The sequence below is a fragment of the Varanus komodoensis genome, unplaced genomic scaffold (assembly GCF_004798865.1).
Source record: "Varanus komodoensis strain SLA01 unplaced genomic scaffold, ASM479886v1 scaffold67, whole genome shotgun sequence".
Taxonomy (NCBI): Eukaryota; Metazoa; Chordata; class Lepidosauria; order Squamata; family Varanidae; genus Varanus; species Varanus komodoensis.
In genome coordinates this window covers 783,865-807,161 of record NW_025336308.1, presented here as the reverse complement: position 1 = coordinate 807,161, position 23,297 = coordinate 783,865, and the positions used below count along the sequence as shown (strand labels likewise).

General features: G+C 48.5%; 1 protein-coding gene across 3 annotated transcripts in view; it reads right to left on the bottom strand.

Annotated features, from left to right (window-relative positions):
- The window catches only part of SCAPER (S-phase cyclin A associated protein in the ER), a 143,212-nt gene extending 121,817 nt beyond the window's left edge, over nt 1–21,395 (bottom strand). For 2 of the 3 annotated variants that reach the window (XM_044450475.1, XM_044450476.1), the window contains exons 1-7: nt 21,298–21,395; nt 17,197–17,272; nt 15,343–15,460; nt 13,986–14,056; nt 11,309–11,488; nt 1,287–1,387; nt 510–626 (exon numbers count right to left, since the gene is read on the bottom strand). In XM_044450475.1, the coding sequence (XP_044306410.1) occupies nt 510–626; nt 1,287–1,387; nt 11,309–11,488; nt 13,986–14,056; nt 15,343–15,460; nt 17,197–17,272; nt 21,298–21,353 (719 nt within the window). In that variant the 5' untranslated portion in view covers nt 21,354–21,395. The remainder of the gene's footprint in view (nt 1–509; nt 627–1,286; nt 1,388–11,308; nt 11,489–13,985; nt 14,057–15,342; nt 15,461–17,196; nt 17,273–21,297) is intronic. The other variant, XM_044450477.1, reaches the window with a different exon arrangement.
- Nucleotides 21,396–23,297: the final 1,902 nt, after the last annotated feature.

Below are 23,297 nucleotides of genomic sequence, written 5' to 3'. Positions count from 1 at the left end.
GTGGACTTAACCTTGTCTTACTTAAAAGAAAACATGGAGTTTGGTGTGGAGATTAAGAGGGCAGGTCTGGGACTCAAGCAATCCGGGTTCTAGTCCCCACTTGGCCATGAAGCCAACTGGGTGACTTTGCGCCAGTCACAGACTCTCAGCCCAGCCTACCTCACAGGGTCGTTGTCGCCATCAATATAAGACGGAAAGGAGGAGAAAAATTATGTAAGCCATGAGTGTCTTGAAAGGCAAAAAGGTGGGATATAGATATAATAAAATAAATATTTATTTTCCTTTGCTCTAAAGATGAAATGGGGTAAGTGAAGGTTAGCAACCAAAGCTGCAACCGAAACAATAATTTAAACATGTGTCAATCAAGCAGATTTTTCCAACCACGCCGGCTGGGAGCTGGGGTCTAACGCAATTAGAATGGATCACGTTATGGAATTCTAAGACTTAGTTTTAGCCCTCAAAATCATAAGAGTACTTGAAGTTACACAGCCGAAGCTGAATGCACATACCCAAAGTTTAGGCTTCTTCGGGCATTTGATGTCACACTGATTCTGTCGGATGATGGGCTTGGAATTACGTGGCGTCCTGGAGACATCTTCTTTACTTCCCAGGCTAGTGAAGTCGGTCTGCAAATGGAGCAGGGAGTCCCCAGCGAAACGGCCGATTAGACATCCCCTGCCCCCCCTGCACTTAACATCATGCTCCTGGATGCCGTGTGGCGAGATGCAGGCTGGGCAAGGTTTGCACGATGTCCCAGTTCACAGGTCACAATAACACACGGTTTCCTGTTGCACTAAAATCCCGGGCTGTTTGTTCCGCAACATCTCACCATTCTGGGTCGGCACACTGCATTAAGTCAGTCACGAAAGGGGCGTTTCTGGTGCGCCCAAAGAGCAGAGACGCAGCAGGAGCGGGGCAGGCAGCTTGCTCGATCACTCAAGCACGGGCCCACCGATTCATGGGTTGGACAACCCAGGAACTGGGATTACAAGCAAACCAGGACACCGTATGCAACCTTCTTACATTTCACCTCACTACTAACTATTTTCTTCCTTTTCTTCCCCTCACCTACGTGTACATCCATTCGGGTCAGAATGGCACTACATATATCTGATGAAGTCTGATCTGGGAATCACGACGAATCGTCGTGAGCGGAGCCGGCTGGTGCCGGAGGTCAGACTAGATGGCCCGGGAGGCCCCTTCTGACTCGCTCCGTTTCTATGTTTCATTCAGATTGAATAAAATAGGTGCTTGCCGCATGGAAGATAAAAGGTATTTCCAATTACCTGCTTTGGGCATCTGCCTTTTCCAGCTTCTCCTGCAACTGTATCCAATCAATCAAAGCTTTGAAATCCCGTACATAGTTATCAAGCATCATTAGCACCTCCTGCAAGAGGAAAAGTTTTATCAAAAGGGAAACTCACATATCAAATGAAAAGCAGTGAGCAAATCCACAGAGCAGCAATCTAAAAAGAAATTAGTGTAAAAGGGCTTAGTTGCATTTATGCTATGTGAAAATTTAACTCTGTGACATATATGGATGCTTGACACAAGCTACAAAGCTGCATTTCAGGTACTTTGGTTAGCCGTTCGGAGGTGTGTAAAGAAATCATACATGTTTATGAAGAACTAGGGAAACAGATAAGTTAGAGCTGTCATCTGCAGTGGCCGATCTTAACCATTTGGATGGGGCAGCTCTGCCTTCCGAAAGAGCAACCGAATGGACCTGTGGTTGGATGGCCTTGCACTAATTTATTTGAATTTTTACTCCGGCTTTCCCCCAGGAGTGCATCCAAGGGGTGCTGGGGCCCTCCCGGCGTGTGCCACCTGGCAAATGGCCCAAAGGCCCATTCCCTTCCTGCACACCTGGCTGTGGTACCTAAAAAAGGGTTTGTTTCAAATCTTACGAAGACTAGATTTAGGAAAGCTTGTCCTTGACGACAGTGACAGAGGCTGAAATAAGCTAATGGAAAGGGGATGGTAGAGAGTATTCCGAAATATTGGGTGTATTACAGGCAGCTTATACACTGTGTTTCCAACAAGAGACTTGTGCCCGAGGTGGCTGACAGAAAATAGAAAGACACGGAAATAGCATTGTAAGTATAATGCATAAGAAAAAATCCAATGCTCTGCTACAACTTGCACTGCTTTTAAAATATATATCAACATTTTGAAATGGCACAAACGTACCCCCACAGGTCAATTAACAACATCCAGCACAAAAACATCAGTGTTATACTACCTAGCCGATTTGCTAGGCCTAAGGACGAGATACCTCCTCTAAATCGAATTAGCAATCGAAAAGGATCAGGCTGCCCAAATTGAATTTCCCTTCCCAGCAGGATGCAAGCAAGCCAGGCCAAGCTAAACGCAACGCAGCCAGAACAGCCACCTGAAAAACCCACTTTTGACTGCCAGAAGAGCTGCTATAGGCAATTCATGTCCTGCACACATAAACAGTTCAATTTAAGGACTGTAATTTACAGTATTGAGTAGTAAGAAGGATCTGTCAATTGGATACCAATTCAGGATATCTGGATATTGCCTCTTTGTACGCCCGCTTGTGTTCCGTGCAGCAGAGAAACAAGGGCACGGCAAGTGGTCAGGCCCAGACGAAGACGCCTTAATTAAATGACAAGCCAAATAAATCTAACTCTCTTTCATTGCAGCCCTGTCATCCATTTCATTTATGGCCTGAGTAATATTTTACATCACCTCTTAAATGGTTCATCTGCAAGGAAAACACACATGCACGCACGCACGCACGCACGGAGTGCTCACAACTCCATGCACCACGAATGATCCGAATCTGAATAACGAACAGGTTACCTGCGAGGACACGCTGCATTCGCTAGCCTATCAGCTCTGTCCCGTCATCACCTTCGCATTTTTATTCGTGAACCAAAGCGAGTCCAATGAGGGGGAGGGAAAGATGCTCTGCATCTCACAAACAGCCGTTTCCTGACACGAGGACTTCAAAGTCAGCTAGATTTCTACTACATCACCCCTTCGATGCGCCACGTTCTGTCCTGCTTATGCTCTTTGCTGAAGTTCACACAGATTATGGGAGCTCTAACACAGCCCTGTTGTGACTTCATACGCACTAAGCAAATGAGCTGTCACTGTCACACGTTGTTTAAAACTTTTCCACACGGTCCCATACTTAGATGTCACGGGACAGTTTACAACGAATTCATTCTAAAGACAGAAATAAAAAGAGAAGTAACTCATGATAACAATCACACAGTCAGAGCGATTCTATACATGCTGACTCCAAACCACTGTATTTAAACTGGTGCATTTATTCCCAAGTTAAGAATGCACATGGTTACATCTTGACATGGATTTAAAATGGAAGGAGAGCAGTCATGGAAGAGAGATCTATCGCTGGCTATTATCGGTGCCACGAAAATAGAGCCCTCATATTCACCGGAGCTGGTAAAACCAGTTGCTCAGGGCCAGCAAACAACTGGGGAGGGCTACCGAGTCCCCGTCTTGCGGATGAGCTTTCCTGGGAACATCTGACTGGTTGCTCTGGAAAGACTAGGTGGCTCCTGGTCTGATTCAGCAGTTTCCTAGGTGGGTTTTAATATGAAACAATGAAGTAAATGTAGATTCTACGGATGCAGGTAAATAGACGTCTTCTTTAGTTAAACAGGAGGGGGCTGATTAAGTATACAGCCTTTGACTCGTTCAGCGTTCTAGCTAAAATTGCGTTTTCATTAAAAGCAAAGCTTACAGTTGCACAGCCGCACTGTCGTCTTGCCCAGACAGACGGGCTTGGGCTTGGGCTTGCATTTGGTGGGGGGCACGGATGGAAGCTCTCCATTAATGCCTTGACCAAGGCATCGGGGTCATTTATTACCCCCTGGAGCGTCTGTTATACTTGGTGCTGAGTGGGCAGGAGAGGTTGCTACTGCTCTCCTGGCTGCTTGCAGGCTTTCCAGGGAGAGTTGGAGAGCCACTCTGCAAACCGGGTGTGGGACGAGACTGTCCTCTCATCTGATCTTGCGGGGCACGTTGAAAAGGACGCACGAGAGAGGTCTTGGGGCACCATGCAGCAGAGGTCCCCCGGCGAAAGGAAGCCACCTCGGGTCTCAGTTCGAACGCTCCTCTCACCCAGGCTGCCGACTTCAAGGAGCAAGCAGCCCAGACAGCGCGACTTGGCCGTGAACCAAGGGTTCACCCGGGAATCTGCTCCTTCCTCAGCATTCGGGCGGGCTGCAAAGATGAAACTGTATTTCTCGGGTGGGCTGATGCACAGAAATTACAGCTAATGGCTCTAGAGGGCCGATTTCAAGGAATGGCTCGCTCCGCCGTTATCCAAAATTATCGGAGCAAGTACCATGCGGCGGTAACCCGAGTCCTGTTTGACGAACAAGGGAATACAAACAAGACAAGCGGCTGGGCGGCCCCAAACGCACTGATGCGCATCTTTCCCCCTCAAGCTATGAAGGCCATTTTGTCAGGCAGGAGGCAGAAGAACAAAAGTGGCTCAGAAAGCGTCATTACAGGCTTCCAGATAACTACATATAGATGTACAGCTAAAATTACCAATTAGTTTACCAATTGGCTGCGACGGATTCGATTGGTTTGTAATTAATTCTCGTTACTGGCGCGCACGGCAGGATGGTTGGCGCCAACCCTTTGTCCCACTGACACACAATCCTCGTGCGCGGGGCGCTGGGGTCCCGGCCATCGATACCGCTCTCGGTCACCCGTGGTCCACCGCGTAGCAGATATACCCTACGGTGCTGAAGCGGTGGAAATATGTACCACTTGAGAAGGTGCTGACAAAAAGAGAACCTTTATGGGCAGCCCGCTCCTGTGCTACGGTCGTGGCCACTGAAGAACTCCGTCGTTTTTCAAGGTCAAGTGGATCTCTGTAGCAATCCCTGAAGAAACCTGTTTTGCCTGGAGGAGAGCGCTACGGACTGGGAGCAGGGAGGGTGCGCTAAGCTGGAGGTTTGTTGTTTCAAGGGCGACGCAGGAAAGATGGTTGCGCGGAGAGGTCTTATTCGGCAAGGGCCGAATAGAGACTATTGTGCAGGCAGCTTCGAGTGCCAGAAGCGTGATGCTCAGCAAGCAGGCACATCCCCCGTGTGGGGGTTGGGTGCTATCCTGCAAGCACATGGGCCTCAGGTGACAGATGTCATTCAAGCCGGACACTGGGGCAACCGAATGAGGATCCGGCCCAATGCCAGGGCTTAGCACCACTGAGGTCCAGTCTTCAGCAGGGGCCCTCGGCCAGCCCTGGCACCGCTGGTGCCCCTCTTCCGCCTTCCTGCGGCCCCCTGCTCACCTGTCTGCGCTAAGCAGGTGAGCGCTGACAGGACCAAGACGGAGGTGCGGCAGCCTCCGTTCAGCTCTCCCTGAGCAGACCTGACCTGTTCTTGCAACAATTCTCCACAGAGCGGATGATGGCAGACGGAAAACAACACGGTGGTTAATAATCTGTTTGCCCAATCACGCATGCTCAACACTGGAAATCCTCTGATTTTGCCACGACTTCAGAACAGCCTCTGAAAATACTTGAAAACCTACATATAGAGACACTAACAGAAAAAGTGTGAAAAACACACACTCTCTAGAGTTCCTTTTCTCTGTGTGTGACTGGAAATTCTCCCAAACCATTGTGTTCCTGTCATGTTGGTTTATTTCTGTAAACCTTTATTGCTTTTCTATCTATTAAATAAAATGCATTTTCAATTCTCTTCAAATTTGGAAGCTACTGACACTTTGAACTCCTTAGAATGGCTTGGAATTTTCACAACAATTCTACAGTTCAGTTTGAGGGTTTTTACACACACAGTTGAACATAATCCCCCTATATCTGTTTATCACTGTTACAACTTAAATGTTAGCAAACTGAACTTTGCTGAGAAGAAAATAGATCTAAATATGCAGATGAAGAACATATACCGATGGAAGGATGGATGTTTTGGGAGAAGTCCTAAAAGATGCCATATTTTATCCCCTCACCCCATCCATCTGCTCTTAGAGACCCCAGCTGGACTGAGCAAAAGATACAAGACTGTTATTTAAAGCTGCAATTTGGCGCATGACGATTTCTATTTAATTCCGTGGAAACTGAAGAACTCGCGAAAGCCCAGGTCCCCTGGGTGCCACGTAATTTGATTCTTGTCTCTTTGCTGAAATATTTATTCATGCAGTTCTGAGCAGGCTCGCCCCAAGAAGAGAAGAGAACAGGTGGAGCTGACGCCTTGTAGTAAGCATCCACAGTCCTTGTGCGGGGGCCGTCCGGAGTTATAGCTCCTACCAGGTGTATGTGCAGCCCTCCCCTTGACTCACATCCTACATTACAAACACTACTTAAGTACCTGAAGTCTTCTAATGAGCTGCCTAATGAGAAGAGCAGCTCAGGAATCTCTGAGCAAGAGGCCCCTCTCGGTGGGACATACCTGCCAACACCACTTAGCTGCCACTTCTGGTTTTATTTTTTCACTGCCAGACATATACCATCAATGTCCCCCAAGCATTTTAGATTTTATGGTTACTATAGGTTTTATATCGCTTTTATTGTGCCTTTTTTGTATTTGAGACCTTTAGCTTTACATAATCCACCCCAATAAGGTGTTTCATTGTCAGAGTAATAATGCAAACAAGAGACATTTGAAAACTCAACCCGACCCAGCTTAACCATCTAATAAATTATCACATTTGACTGCAAAAGTATTATGCCTAATTTTGCAATGAACATTTTTATAATGCTATCTTAGGACGGGTACATTTGAAAGGTGGATTGCCTAATTCGAAGCAAGGATCGCGCACATCTTTCCATCCAAAGTCTGGTAGGAGCTTCCCAGTGGCCATGTTACCCACCCCCCGGCCCCCAATACTGCCACACACCTCATCAGAGAACCCCCAAAACTGCATAGTACCTCTTCTGGTTTTACTGTGACCAGTAGCAGAGCCAGTGTGGTGCAGTGGTTAGAGCACGGGACTGGGACTCTGGCGATCTGGGTTCGAGTTCTGCTTGGCCATGGAGCCGACTGGGTGGCTTTGGGCCAGTCACAGACGCTCAGCCCAGCCTACCTCACAGGGTTGTTGTTGTGGGGAGAAGACTTGAGAACAGGAGGAGGAGAATGATGTAAGCCGCCCTGAGTTCTTTGTAAGAAAAAAAGGCGCCCACCCAGACCTGGACGACACCCTCAGCACAGCCCCCTTTGGGAGGACCCAGCTGGCACCAGCCCCATGCTTCCAACACTCTCCCAAGATGGCGGGCTCGGCGCCACCACCGCCATCCGACTGCTGCCAGGTGGGACGTCATTATGTCCCCAAATATATGAGCATCACGGCCGTGGGGTTCATGCTAGGCTTGCGCATTGCACTGCGGACAAACGCTGTTCGCATTGCACTGTTCCGAGGCTGAGTTTTGATGGTGTATCGGTATTGGCATGATTCAGCTGGATATAGTTTATACGATTTGGGGGTTTTCTTGTTATTTTAATTGTATCTTTCAGTAATGTGTGTATAAGTTGTTTTTATGGTGGGAAGCAATGTATAAATCTTAATAATAATGATCCCAAACACAATTACTGGGGGCATGCCCCACTGAATGTGGGGGTATCCGTTTCCAAAAAAGCATGCATGAGCTTGCAGTGCAAGATACAGCGTTGTCCCGGGGGCAGACTCCAAAGCTTGGAGAGATTATAAACAGCTGATTGACTTGTAATCATCCCCCAGCCCAGCCCAGCCCAGCCCAGGCACCATCCCGGTTTGCATCTCTCCCACAATGCTTCCAGCTGTAGTTTCAACCGCAAACAGACACCAGGGTCCCAGCCCATTCAGATACAATAAACATTATTCTCAGCTACACTGCAATCAATAACCCAGTCTCCTCCTCTCTCATCAAATCACACACATATGTTCAGGTCATTTCTCCAAGAACAAAATGCCGTGGCTGCTTGTTCTTGAGGCAAAGTTAACGTAGAAAGTGCCGGTTTAGGAAATCAACATTTACTTAGTAAAGCGATGTATAATTATCATTCTTTGTAATCGAATATCACGTCAGAAGTATAAGCTGACTTACACAGGCGTTCTTAAGTTAAATGAGCACACAAAATTCTTCTTCGGAGCATTACTTAACTCATTAAAAAGCCTCGATTACAATAGGTGCAATTAAAAGCAGCAGTTTAAAGGTAAGTCCTATGCGTGTTGAGACATAAGTACCATAACGCCCAGCATTCTCCAGGGCTGGCTGGAGAACGCTGGGAGTTAGAGGCCTTCTTTTTCTAAGCATGCATGGGAGTTGACCCTGAACTCTCACGTAGGATTCTCAGAGCTCCAAACTCCTATTTATGCACCCATTTCTTAATCTTAGCCCCTGCTCCTCTTATTTCCAGTGCAGGGATAGCAATGCAGACCTGGCAGGAAGACTGGAAATGCTACTGAGAGAAGGTAAATGAAGGCCCAGACACACACACAGAAAACTGCACTTGCAGGAAGGCTGTGTCCTTAAATATATGTTTGAAAACCAACCCTCCATTTTCAAACCTTCCCGAAGCGCCTTTATCCTCCGCCGGCCCCCAAAACAACTTGGAGCAGAACGTGATGCGTGTTCTGACAGGCTGGCTGGGGAATGCTGGGAATTTCAGGGGATTTTTCTGCTGAACGTGAATAGGAGAGAGGGATTTGCTCTACTTAGCGCTCAGAGAAGCTGCATCAGGAACAGAAGGAATGGCGTGGCGCCCCCTGGTGGCATGTGCAGGATAGGCAGGATGGTTCATTGATGGAGCACCTGCAGGACTAGGACCAGACCTGCGAGTACTTGGAAGGATCGGGGCCTTGCTGCTGAGCTTTGCCATAGTGGCACAGGCTTCTGCTGTGACTGCACGTTGTTCCTGGCCCTGTTTCCAAGTCTCCTTTGCCTTCTGCCCGGTCCCACTGACCCTGTCTTGCTTCTGGTCCGTTGCCTATCGAAACAGAGCGAGTCAGAAGGGGCCTCCCGGGCCATCTAGTCTGACCCCCGGCTCAAGCTGGATCCACTCATGACATGCCCACCATGTGCAGGTCCAGCCTGTCCTTGAACACCCGCACCAATGGGGCCTCAACCACCTCCCAGGGAAGCCCATTCCACACTCTGGGGGTCCTGACTGTCAGGAAGTGCTTCCTGGCATCTAAACTGAACCTGGGTTCCCTGAGCTTTGCTCCGTTGGCGCGCGTCCTGCCTTCCTCTGCAGGGGAGAACAGGTCTCTGCCCACCTCCGTGTGACACGCCCTCACATACCTGTATGTCGCTAACAGATCCCCTCTGAGTCTCCTCTTCTCCAGGCTGAAGAGACCCAGTTCCCTCAGTCTCGCCTCATACGGCATCCCCTGCAAACCGGCCACCAACCTTGTGGCCCTTCGCTGCACTGACTCCAACCTGGCTGTATCCTTACTGAACACCCGCCGATGGGGCCTCAACCACCTCCCCAGGAAGACCATTCCATGCCCCAGGGGTCGTCCTAACCATCAGGAAGGACTTCCTGGCATCCAAACTGAACCTTGGTTCCCTGAGCTGGGCTCCATTGGATCACGTCCTGCCCTCCTGTACAGGAGAGAACAGGTCTCTACCCACCTCTGTGGGACACCCCCTCACGAACCTATAACATCTCACTTGCACCTCCAGGAGATAAATTCCAGAATGCAAGACTCCACCAATCACTAGTTCATGCGATTGCATTAAAGCTCAGATAAACCCTTTCCAGGGTTTTAGATAACTTTGCAATGCAAGACTTCTATGTTTTGTAAACAAAATGTTTGTTGGATAACTACACTGCTATTGCTTGACAACCTTCCCTCTTTTCTCAAACAAAGAGTTGTTCTTTGTTTTAAAAAGGTTTTACATAGATAATATTTCCTTCCCAACTCAGCATGTGTGGTATGACTGGAATTCTGGATGAGGTATAGGATATATGAAGTTGTCATACAAATCATAATCCAATTATATTGTGAGGCATATCAGTTCTCTCTTTTAAAAAAAAAGAATCATTGGGGAAATTTCCTGAGCAGAAAGACAGTTCTGTTTCAAACAAAAAGCAAAAACCCAAACAACCAGCAAAGTTAAATTGCATTAGGCCAAGAGAAAGCTTGGGAGCCTCAAGCTAACGTTTGGTTTTGAACCTCACTGTCCGTGAGCTCTATTGGTACATTAATCCTATAAACAATTTAGTTGTTTTTTTCTTTCAGCAGAACCCTAAATATTCATATTCTGGGAGGGGGGAAGTCCTTTTTATAAGGAACTGCCTAGATAATGCTTTCCAAAACACAACAAGAATACCCAATCACAGTGAACGCGAAATAAGCTGGATCCTTCCACAGTTTTGGAATCTTGACCTCCTGCGGTTTACTATAAAGCTATAAAAGTATTAATTTAACATTATAAAGGAGCAAAGCAGCTTCCACTGGAGTTGGCAACACACACACAGACACAGGCGATGTGTCTGTTTTCCATCTAAATTTAGATGGGAGAAAGCCAATTCATGACTACGTCCCACCCAGACTCTGTTTATACTGGGCCATCAATCTCCCAGGCTTACCATCAGTAAGTGAATGAGGAGACCGATAAGTATCTCTGCAGAAAAGGGGACAATGCGTAATTAAGACATTAAACAGGAAACTAAAGAATGTGGACAGGGGTTGAATCTCAACAGTGCCACCTACAGAAAAACTGAGCACTAACATGTGGAAAAATGGACATCAAGCACAAGATAAATACTGCCTGAATTTCACTATGTTGCTCAGCAAGAAACACATATTAAAGGTCGACATGTTCGAGGATTGCTGTGCTGTTTTTAAAAACGGGGTCTTTTATTTTAACCCCTTTAACTGCTTTTACTGATTTATGTTGCTTATGTTGTTGTATGGGTCATGTTTTTAAAAGTTATAAGTCAACTTGAGTTTGCAGTAACAGGAAAAGGCAAGTTATAAGTAAAATAATAGCGCTCCGAAGCCACCAGTGGTTAAAAAACTGATTTTCTACAAGCAAGGACTACTGTACTTTAAAGCTCTCCATTAAAAGCCGGGATAAACAAGGCACTATGTAATACTGTTATTTACTTCAGCAAGAAGCTTTCGTGGCCTAACGCATCTGACTTCTCCCCTACAAAAGCTCAGATCATAGAAAATCTAGGCAAGGGATGAGGAGAATCCAAGTGGATTTTTCCCTTTGTTTATTTCTCCTTTTTTTCTTCTAGATGTTACCAAGACAGGTAACAGCCTGTATGTGTGTCAGTGAGGAGGAGTTCCAACAACTAAGTGCCACCGACCTACCCCTCCATCGCGCTATCAGATGGATCCTTACCTTGCATTCCACTACGCTCTGATCCGATTCACACGTGACATAGATTTCATCAACGGCACGCCTTAGATTATCAAAAAGGAAAGCCCAGTACCGAGCTCGGAGATCCACCTTCCGAGGCTGCCTCGTTTTCGTGGGACTTTTATCGAAGTGCTTTTCGGCAGCTGTGGATGATGCAGTGGTCTGCAAATGAGATGCACAATACAAAGAGGATACACAATCTTTAAAAAGGCAAAAATCCAGTACACATGGCAATGGACTGGCCTTTTGTGGGGCATACTTTTTGTTGTATTCTAACTATCGAAGGCCTTCGGGTGTAACATTTCTGATCTTCCAAGCCATAACTCCGTGGGACTTCCTTCTGAGTAAAAATGCATAGAATTATTTTACCAAAAGGAATTCTGTGAAGATGGAAACACTGTGTCCAAGGAGTGGAAGGAGAGGAGTTCCTTCCTGTCAAAGGAATGACTTCTGGCAACACAGAGACACTGCAAAGTTCATCACACTTCAGAAATTATTTGCGTAGCTGTCTATTCTCCTCTCCACTTTATCCTCACAACAACCCTGCAAGGTACATTAAACTGAGTCAGTGACTGGCCTGGAGTGAGCATCAGGATGCGTTGAAGCTAGGACCCAGATCCAGCCAGGCACTCTAACCACTACCCCACACTGGCTCTCAACCGGTGTTGAGTCGGAGCTCTTTCTCTGCCTGACTGGAAAAATCTACCTGAAGCCACATAGATTGTCTGGTATGTTATTTCCAGAATGAAGAAAAAAGGGAGAGAGAAGGAGAAAAGGACCATAGCTCAGTCGAAGAGCATCTACTCGGGATGCGAAAATTCCTGGTTCAGTCCTTGCATTTGTAGGCAAGGGTGGGAAAGATTTGTGCATGAAGCCCTGCATGATCGTTGCATTTCCGTGCAGCCAGGGTGGGCAGATTTTGTCCTCAGCATCCCTTGACTGCTGGCCATGCTGGCAAAGGCTTCTGGGAGCTGATTCAAAGATACCTGAAGTCTACCGTCTGCTGGCGCAGAGCGTTGGTCGGACTTGGAATACGGAAGCACACCGTTGCATTTATTTTTCTATGAACTTGTGAGCTGCTTTAGATTTCCTTTTGGGAAGAAAAGCAGGGCACATTGGCATAGAAAAGGGAATCTCTTATTTTACTAAGCAGAAAAGGTTGAAGCTATTTTTAACACCACAGTTTTGAGACAGTACTATGCCAAAAGGATTCAAAATACTCCAAGAGGTATGCTCCATGTTGCTCTCACATGCTGGAGTCTCTCAACTCCTTATCCAAAGAAAGTAGGTCCACCTAAACATTTCTATGCCGCATCTGTAAGCAGAACCCCAACATCTAAAGCCACACAGGGAAAAACCCCGAGACTCAATATTCCCTTCCTCCATTCTTTGACTAGTGCTCCTCTTTAGTGTTCGCCAGCTATTCAGTCTCGTACCGCGTAGGTACAAGTGTCTGAACCTACAATCCTAAAACACACTCACTAGGAAGGAAACCCCTCTGAGTGGATACAAGGGATTCCTAAACCAGCACACAGAGGTTTATTCTGTGAAATACCACTAAATTTATTATTTCAGAGCTGGTACTGGGTTCCCTTTTCTATGCCTTAAAAAAACATGGAAATGAATTTTGCCTTTCCTGGTCAGTCCTGATGTTAAAATGACTGAACGCTCCTGGGGGACAAGGTGTCAAGTTTCCATTAGTGATATTTGGCGATCAAATGCAGTCCAATTATTGAAGTGGAACAGTTGGGTGTTTGTGTTAATGTTGCCCTTTGAAATCTCCAGGCGGATTGAAATGTCAGGATAAAGAGCTGCCTCCCCTGGAGAGTGAAACAGACACTCGCTGCATCTGGGCACTAGCTTCCCTCTCCACTCGCTCCAACTGGAAGGATTTAACTTTCTTGCAAGCATTTACAGGCTATTCCTTGTTAGCTATGCATGCAATAATTACCACTTTGGTGTAAGGACTGAAATGTGGCAAAAGTTCCCCATTTCCCCCCTTTAATTTTGCGGGAAACCCGATCTGCAGAATTAGCTCTCGGAGGCAGACTACAGATCAACAGGAATACAAGCAGTGGGTCTGCATGTGCATTTTGGGGGGTTATAATATACAATTTAGACTTTCCAAAGTGCTTATCAGAAGGAATGCTTGCGTTGGAGTTCATCCTGATTTTTTGAAAGCCCTGTCCTTTCTCCAAGGGGGGGAGTGTTTGTGTGGGCCCCTCCATTAACCTCATAATCATCCCATGAGATAGGTGAGGCTGAGAGATAAGCAACTAGCTGGCCTCTGGCACATTTCATGCCAAATGTGGAGGTGAACCAGTCCAGCCATGACGTCAGCCAAGTTCTGCCATTGCGTCCATCACCTTAACTATCAGGACACTATTTCTGTTTTTGAAAACCCGTTCATTGCTGGAAAAGGACATTCTGATCTCAGAACTGTCTTAATCCAAAAGGTACAGATGGCTTGGCATTGCTGGAACACTTACAGCGGAACTGTGTCTGTGAACTGTGTTCATTATATTGCCTTTTCTGCTAGAAAGCCATCCAGGCCAAGTGTGATGGGTTAAAATGATGAAATCGTACGAGGAGGAGGAGGATCAAAAACATTTCTGGAGAAACATGGGAAACAAGCAACGGAGAAAGGCTGAGCACGTACCTGCTTGGTCGCCTTGTGGGCTCCCTGAGTTATCCGCTTCGGTTTTCCTCCTGCTTGCCATTTGGGCTTTCCTGCGGAGAGAGAAACATACTCTCATTAGCCCTGACTCTTGAATGGTGGCACTGCAAGATCGACGTCCTTTTACTTCGACAAGCCAGGACTAACAGGGCAGCGACTGATGAGCAACAGCCCCTGGTAGGACCAGCTGCCGAGGGTGGGACTGGTGGACAAATGGGTTTTCTAAGTCCCAAAGCATCTGAGCTGGGTCCTGTTCTCTTTGCTAAAGTATTCCCGAAACTGCAGAAAGATCAACTCTGCCATCTGGAAGGCGCAAAACCCTTTTCAGAGCCTCAAGAGGGAAGATGCATCCTGGTAACTCTTCCTGTAGAATAGAATTTGCTTTTTTAAGGAGCTGGATTCAAGGCTGGGGGAGAGGATGTGTAACGGCCTTACTCCACTCACACCATTGTAGATTTAGGAAATACTTTAAAGGGATATATAAGTTCATTCTTGTTGACGTTCATTTTTTTCCAGTAGTCTCATTTCTCTTATGTTGCTTGTTGTTGGGCAGATAGGATATTTATTTACCATATTTAGATCCTGCCGTTTTCCCTTCAAGAAACTTAAGGCAGGAACTTAAGGCAGTTCCTCCTCCTCATGTTATCCTCACAACAACCCTGTGAGGTAGGCTAGGCTGAGCCAGGGGCTGGCCCAAAGTCACCCAGGTGGCATTTTCATCAGACTCTGGACAAGAAAGCAATTACGGGAGAAGGAAGAGGGGTCCATGATGAAGTCTGTATGCTCCATGCCCTGGCATCCCAAAATAAAACACCTCAGTTGTTCCCTCTTTCTCATATCCCAGAACGGGTTGCTATGGAATGGGGCCACCTCCCCTCATTGAAGCGCTGACTCAGTTTTTTCAGTTTTGATTTCCAGGCCTTGGGGGTTACCTGAGCCTCTAACAGACGTCCTGCTAGACCTGGCCAAAACATTATTTGTTCCGGCATTCTGTTTCCAGCAGTGGCCGAACTCTAAGCAGCTCACAAGCAGGGCTTGGATGCAGCACCCTGTGCCCATTCCCTGCCCCCTTGTGGTTCTCCCCACCTCCCTGACATTCAGGGGGAAGCTACTCCTGAATATGAAGGTAGGATACAGCCAACAGCCATAAAAGCCCCTGCACGGCACGGCTTTGCCCGATCCTCTCAAAGCCGTCCAATCTGCAGGTGGTGGCTTCCGTAAGAACGCTGTGTGTTTCCTGGTCCTGTCAGCCCCGAATTAACCACCAATCCACTCCACTGGCAAAATTACTTCTCCAACGAAAACAGGATGCCCGCAGTTAACACACACACACACACACCATCCTCCTCCTCGTTCTGTAAGGGGACACTCCAAGCGATCAGGTTCCTTGCTGTCCGGCCCTCCTCAGCCACTATTTCTCGGACTTTATCATGACTATTAGACCGCTGGAAAGAGGCCTGAAGAGAGAGAGAGAATGTTTCTCATGAACAACCCAACAATCCCATCCGTATTTTTCAAAATATGACCTTTGTCCAACGGGGCTTCCTTGCAACCGCACAGAATTGCAGCCGTGGGTCCGTTCAGCTGGGATCCCGTACCTGTTTCTCCCCCTCCACACCCATCCCCGCACCCCATAGACATATACAGAAGCAGTGATGTGAACCAGACTGGCTTCGGGGAGGGGAGACACATCAACAACAGAATGCCCCGCTGGGCACTCACTGGTCTCCCCCCAAAACCAAGCAGCATGTGATTGGTTCAGGTGGCTGTTAATCAAAACGTGCATTGATTTTTTAAAAGTTCTTGATGCCACTGGGCCTGCGAGCTTAAAAAGAGTGAAGCTGCTTTTCACCGGTGTTCTGTTACTGCCTACATGCCATCTGTATGTTTATAAAATTATCTAGCTTGTTAGGGTTTGCAGATCAGTTCACAGCACATCCTCTGTTGCACAGAAATAGACCTTTCGAATTCTAAGCTCTAGTTCTTCGGTTGGGTTATAAGAACTACTCCCGGTAGTAACAAACTCTGCGGGTGAATGGCAACAGGATGATGACCCAAAGGGAAGCACTGAAGGGAAAAAGAGGTTTGCACCAGGGGATCCAGTGGTTGCAGAAATTAAAAATCTAAAGGGGAAGAAAACTGTTAGGAAGAAAGCTAGAGGGGACACACGCTCACAGAGTGAAGAGTAAGGATGCAGAGCATCTGTTGGGGAGAACAGAAAACCCGAAGGGAGAAGAATTGACCCAGTTCACAGATCATGTGGGGATGAAGGCACAGGGGCTCCTTTTCCACAACCCATGTGCCACTCGCATGCCAGGCTAGCTTGGCTAATCCCTCTCCTGGCATGCAGCCTCCCCTGTTGTCCAAACCCAAAGAGGTACCTGGGAAGGCGTGTTATTGAAGCCACTCAACCGGCTTTGAGTTCTGGGATAATTTCGGGGCAGCTCCTATGATGTGCCTCACAGCTCTGGGTAACACTGGAAGCCACACGGGCGATTTGGCCATCGGGCAGTGTGTGATGGACACACGCAGGGTGAGCAAGACGCCTCCGTGCCTTATTTTCTCCAGTGATCCTGCAAGCACAACCACTAAACTTCACAGGGTCTCCACATTGTAAACCACGGCTTTCCATGAGCCAGGCTTCAAGTCTCTTAATACCGGGGGGGGGGGGGCAGGTTTAAGGCTTGTGGCTTGTTTTAACCAGGATCTTGAGATCCCCCAACCAGGGTGAAGTGCAATGTAGCAGCTCAGGCAGGTGGGCCACGAATTAAAGAACTGGAGCTTCCAAGCTCACAAGTTCTTCAGACAAAGACCCTGGTCGCCAGCTCAACCACATCCCATTTCAGAATTTAATTGAAGGTGGGTGGGGGGCAGCTCAGTGGATGCTATTGCTAAGACTAATTAGGATCAGAAATCCTTGCTAATTTACTGCAAATTACCCAGGTCAGGGACTGGAAACTTGTAATGGAAGACATCTGGGGGTTCACAACACCCATGAGGCCAAGCAGCACAGACGATGGTGAGGGCTACTCAAGCTGTCAGGCAAAACTTGGAGGGCCACGAGGCGCTCAGCCCCGGCTTAGCCGGCTGATAGATCCCCTTCCGCCTACCCCGCTTTCAAACAGAGTGAGAACTGGGAAGGTTTCTGCACATGCAACAAGACCCTGAAAGACTGTCGCAGGCGGTGACTTACCATCATGTTGTAACTGTCCTCCACATCAACAGATTCGCCGATCACATTTTTGGCTGACCCCATGAAGTCATCATAGCTGTGTGATATAAAGAGATATGCACTTAGTGGTGACGGTCGCGTGCGCCTGCCCTTTCTCTCGGAGGTGGAAAGTCAGGAAACATTTATGCCATGCGTGGGATGCAATTATGCTGCAGACAGGCCTGGCTGTGCTGGCCCAGCAGATAATTTCTGAGGATGAGCACACCGACGGACACGCTAAACAACCAAAATCGGCAACCGCGGTTTTATGCTAGCGTTGCTACTGGTGCAAAAACAGACATGCCCGAAGGGTGAGTTTCAATCACTGAACAGCCAGGTTGATCACCTCACAGAAAACAAAAACGCATTTCCCAGGACAGTGCGGGAAACATTTCGATGTCAGTGGCACATCGCTACAGCTCAGCAGCTCATTTTAATTCTTACCGGTCCCAGGGGTCATCTTTAAACCAGTGTCTGAACAGAGAGCATGTGGGGGAAAAGGTGGCTTTAAATGGTGGACTGGGCCACTTTGGTTTTGCCTCCTTGAATGCAGGACACCTATTATACAGAAGTCTCATCCACGGTTATCTGTATGGCCACTGGCTCACAGCGCTTCGGCTATTAAGCAAATGAGGAAATGAAATCAGTGGGAGAGGATGATGGACTGTTTCAACCCGGGCTTTGGATTCTGGCCATGGCGCTCGCTGGGTGTCTTTGTGCCGGTCGCCAACTCTTAGCCTAGCCTGCCTCGTCCAGCTGTCGCAGGTGAAACAACAGAGGAGGGAGAGGGCAAACGGGGCCGTGTAAATTGGCCTGGATTCCTTGCGAGAGGAAAAAAGGTGGGATACACGTGTAATTGAAAAATACAGTGACAGGATATATACATTGTGCACCCATTGTTCATGAAAGATGGCGAGACCTTCTGACCTGCCAAGGGGAAAGCTTGACATTGCGATGCTCTGAAAACATAACAGCATCCTTGAAACAAGGCACCCAATTTTATTTTTTATTAATTGTATTTTCATTTTTTATTTTTCTATCCCCATGACATGTGGGCCACTTGCCTGTTTGAAGTGGAATTTACCATCGATTTCCTTCCCTGGACTCAAAGCCTAGTGCTTATACCATAATTATGTAATTTAAATAATACAATAAACAGATGATGCATTGTTGAAGTTGTACTTTATTTATGACAAATTATATTTTTTTAAATCTCAGTATGTAAGAACGGAGCCATGTGGGTTGGTATGGGTGAGAATGCTGCTAAAACATTTGGTTTTCAAAACTGTGACCACCATAAGGACTTTGCTGTCTATAGCAATCCTCCCTTGAGTTTTAAGTGACTATTTTAAGTACTGCTATTTGCTTTCCACACTCTCAATGACAAAGTACATACAAATAGTAAGCTTGCTCAGTTCACTAATTTTATTTTATTTTTTGCAAAACGTTAAGGCTGGTCACTGGAGTGGCTAAGCTCCTAGCCTGAACACCATCTTTGCAATCTTCTCCCGAGTTCCAAATATTTATATAATTTACTGAAAACACGTTGCTCCTGCCCTTCCTTTAATAAGATCCCAAGACTGTGTGCAACAGTGCAAATAATTATTTAAAATCTTATCAAGTGCTACGTTCAGACAAAAGTAATGAGACACAACAAATAAAGATATAGATGTGGAACAAAGGAATATACAAATTAAAGCACTTGGGTAAATAAAAATGCAAGTCGGAACACAGGCGGTAGGTGCAGGGAAGGCATTCCAAAGCTAGGTGCCGCCACTGAGAAAGCAAATGCATTTTTATGGCTTGGCTCAACTGACTTAAGGGTAAAAATAAAGAGCACAGGTGCGGGATTTGCCTCCACTGAACCCACGAAGGAACTAACTTGCTCCATCCACAACATGGCATCAGGCAGGGCAGGCTCTTGCCTGTGGGAACACATTCCCTAGAGCGGGCCCACTGGGGAAGGGGCAGCTGAGGAGGGGGGCATGATCAGAACCCCCCACTCACGGATGGCGCTCCGCAGCTTGGGGAAGGACCAGCCACTCCGAGGCCGCCGCTGCCGCCCCCCCACGGAACCAGCTGCTCGCCAGGCGAACATGCACTTCTGTGCCATGACATTTAAGGACATCGAAACATGCGTGATGGCTTGAGGGGAGCGATCACCCCAGGTGTTTCACAGGCCTACTCTGTTCTAGCTATGTTTACATCCCTGCCTTCTGGAGAGGTTTATGCTTCATTGCACTGCCCACTTTCTGGTGCAAACCACCCCAAGAACCCTGGCTATGGGGCAGCAGAGAAGTGAAATAGAATCATCGTCACCCAACTCAACAGTCCTCACAAAAACACCACCTTCCAGAATAACCAGGACTTTACGAAAGAGAACTGGCTACTCCAGGAAGCTCCAGATGCACCTCCCAGGCCAGTTTTCCCCGCCACCAGGGTGAGGTGCCAGTGCCTCACGTGGTGGAGAAGTGGAGAGCTGCAAAAGGGGACAAGGTACAGGAGCGTGGAGACAGCGGCTGTGGCCACTGCCAAGAACATGCACGGAGCGGCAGCGGCAGCTGGCAGCGTGGGCGGCAAAGGGGGCTGACCAAGGTGTAGGGACAGAGGGTGCCGTGCAGCAAAACATTTAATTTCTCTCCCAGTCATGCCACAATGAATTAAGACAGGCTTTCAGGTGCCATGGGACTCTTGTCTTTAGGAGAAGTAGGAAAAGAGCTATTCATACCAGGAAAAGCAAAGTTAGGTCCATTAGCGGACTTTTAGTCCTGATAAACTGTGCAGGCACTTTGAGGGAAAAGAAGAAAAAACAGTTATAGAATGAAAACATTTAGTAGGTACGCACAATTCCATCAGAGAAGCTCCACTGGGGTGGAAAAAGCTGGGTAAGTAACATCAAGAGTGATGATCAAGGGAAAGTGTAAGCAAAGCTCTTGAGAAACCAGGGACAGAGCAGACTCCCCAATAATCATTTAGCAGGGCCTTGTCAACCAGCTGTTCCATCATTATTCCCCTTCTCTATTCCCCCCTGAAACTGGCAGGGCTGGGGAGAAGACAATGTGTGCATTTCACCAACGCTGGTTTCCTTTCTGAGGAAACTGACCATGATCCCTGTCGATTTCACAAAAAGCTTCTAAGCTGTTGCCATTTACCACCTGAAGTGCAGCCCATGCCATTTTGATGAAAAAGAATCTCTCCACTTAGGAACTGATGACGCTTTCATCCAGCCTGAACGGTTGCACATGAAATCAGAGTCTGGGACACCGAAGGAGAACGGGATGGATGTCAGCGGCTGCTCAGAGACATCCATGATCAGAGAAAGGTTAGAGAAGTGGGCAAGGGAGTCATAGTGTGTCTCTCTGTTGTTGTTCAGTTGCAAAGTCATGCCTGACCCATAGTGACCCCATGGACAACCTTCCTCCAGGCTCTCTGCACCATCCCTCAAAGTCCACCCACCGCCCCAGGGACCCCTTCCAGCCACCTCATTCTCTGTCGCCCCTTCTTCTTTTGCCATCTATTGTCCCCAGCATCGGGCTCTTCTCCAGGGAGTCCTTCCTCCTCATTAGGTGGCCAAAGTATCTGGGCTTGACTCCACTATCTGTCCTTCTAAAGAGCAGCCAGGGTGGATTATTAATCATTAACTGCTGCCCATTAACAGCGACCAAAGCGGCAATCCCGCACAGGAAGGGGACGCAAAATGCGGGGAGGAACAACAACATCCCAAATCCGGGCAGCCTTGTGCTGAACCTGAGGGGGGAGCGAGGCTCCGAGCCAGGCGGAGCCCGCCTTCCCCAGAGCCTCTCTGCAAAACCAAGCGGCGAGTCAGCGGGAGGTGCAAGCCCGGCCCCCGTCCTCGCGCAGCGCACGGGCCCCGGCTGCGCCCGCCGCCGCCGCCGCGTCCGCCCCGGAGGCGCAGGGCCCACCGTCCCCGGGCGCCCCCGGGGCCCGCGGCGAGGGCGCCCCGCCGGCGGAGGAGGAGGAGGAGGAGGAGGAGGAGGAGGAAGGGCCGGCCCGCCGCCATCTTGCTGCCCCGGCCTGCGCGCCGCGCCGCCCCGCCCCGCGCGCCGCGCGACCGGCACTTACGCGCGCCTCCTCGCAGCGCTGTTCCGCCTGCGCGCGTCCCGCCGCTGTGACGTCATCGCGGCCAGCCGGTGGCCGGTGCGGCGACCAGGAGCGCGCTCCGAGCCACTTTCGCGGCCGGGCGCGCCACTGAGCACGCGCGGCCGCTCGCGCGCCTGCTCGCTGGAGCGGCCGAAGCCGCCGGCCTCGGGTGTTGCCCTCACTGCGGAGGCTCGGCGACCCGGCGGAGTGCTACTGGGCATGCGCCACCGGCCGGCGCACGCTCAGTTGCGGCCCTCGAAGCCGCTTGCCCTTACTCGTGCCTTCTCTGGGACGAGGGTGCATTTCTGGCTCCGTCCCGAACGTGCACGGGGTGGGTTTGTTTTAGGGGAACCCAGCACGCCTATCAAGAGAGTTGGGAAATCTTGGGCGCAGTCTTATGACCATGTAGACAGGAAGCCCTGTATAACTCCCAGCATTCTCCATTCCTTCCTATGTTAGCTGGGGAATGCTGGGAGTTGTAGGTTTTTTCCATTTTATTTTTGAGTTGATGCTTGGAGCTGTACAATAATTGCCCATCAGGTTTACCATTATTTCTATATATCTTTAACCTATTATAAACGAATCATTATGTAGGATCATAAATTAAATGCTTGTGTGTAAATTATTGCTCTAATCCATCCAGGGAGCCGTGTGGCTAATGGGGCGGGCTAGAAATCCGATAAACTAAATAAACAGTCCAGACACACAATAGGAAATAAGAATCCCCAGCATTTAAAGGCGGTCACTGCTCAACCACTCAGGCAGGAATAACCTGCAGAAATGCAAACACTGGAAAGGGGGTGCAAAGATTCAAATATGCACCATCGCTATGAATGATCATCGAGTAATCCTAGCCTCTACTAATCTTACACAGTTTTAAAAGTCAAAACAAAAAACCAAAAAACTGAAAATGCCCTATCTGCTAAGAATCCCTGTTTAGAAGAGACTAGCTTTTGTTGCTAAAAGGCTGCGGGTAAGCCAAAAACCCAGTTGCTGCATTGTCTGAGTTTACTAGTTTAGTAACATACTTTATTTTCTGACTTTAAGCAGCTTTCAGCTGTTATGAATGTTGTCTGGGAGGGAAAATTATGTATTGCATGTAGTTTTTTATCATTTTCTCCAGCTTCAAAATATCCACAACCTTCTCTTTTTCATAAAAAAACAGGGTGCAAAGTCTAAATCAGTTCAGTTACCTTGTTTGCAGTCGAGAAGCAAAGCAATCCCCTCCTCCCGCGCGTGTTTGGCGTTTGTTCTGCTGGGTGCTAAACAGGTGATTTGGGTTGACGGTAAACTACTGTGTTGTCACGTGACATAGTTGGACTCCTACGCTAGTTAATTAATTCCTTCAGCATTGAATGAATGAATGAAGAAGAAAGGCCGTTCCGCCACTTTTTCCTCCTTTTCCTGAAATGCCATGGCGGTACAAACAGCTAGCCCTTATTTGTTTAATAGATTTATACGCTGCTTGTCCTATTTATAACGTTGCTAAGCAGTTCATGGAGTTTAGCACCAAGCACAAGAGGAAGCTCTGCAAATGCACGGATGCATCTGTGTTTTGACGGATTTTAAAAGCAGGGCAATAGATCGGACAGAGCTGCTTCCAAATATGCGCTTGGCCACGAAGCACTGACACGGAGGGGTATTTCCTGCTGTGCACGGGCCATGGGATTTCCACTGGACGCGCGTTACCGCCCGTTCAGATGGCATCCTCGAGCCGTGTCCGACTGGGCCACGCGGCTGTCCCGAAATCCGTCCGTCCGTCCGCGAAGCATCCGCGAGCCTCACGCGCAGCGAGTGGCCGGGGCGAGCCCGAGCCTGCGCCGGCCCCGACACGGGCGCGCATCCCCTGCGCCGTCGCGCCCGCCGCGCCCGCGGGGTACGCGCCCGGAGCGCCCGGGGAGGAGCCAGCGGCCGCGGCCAGGCCGCCCCGTCCCTCGCCCCGCGGCCCGCTCGTCCCGCCTCCTCCGCCGCCGCCGGCGCAG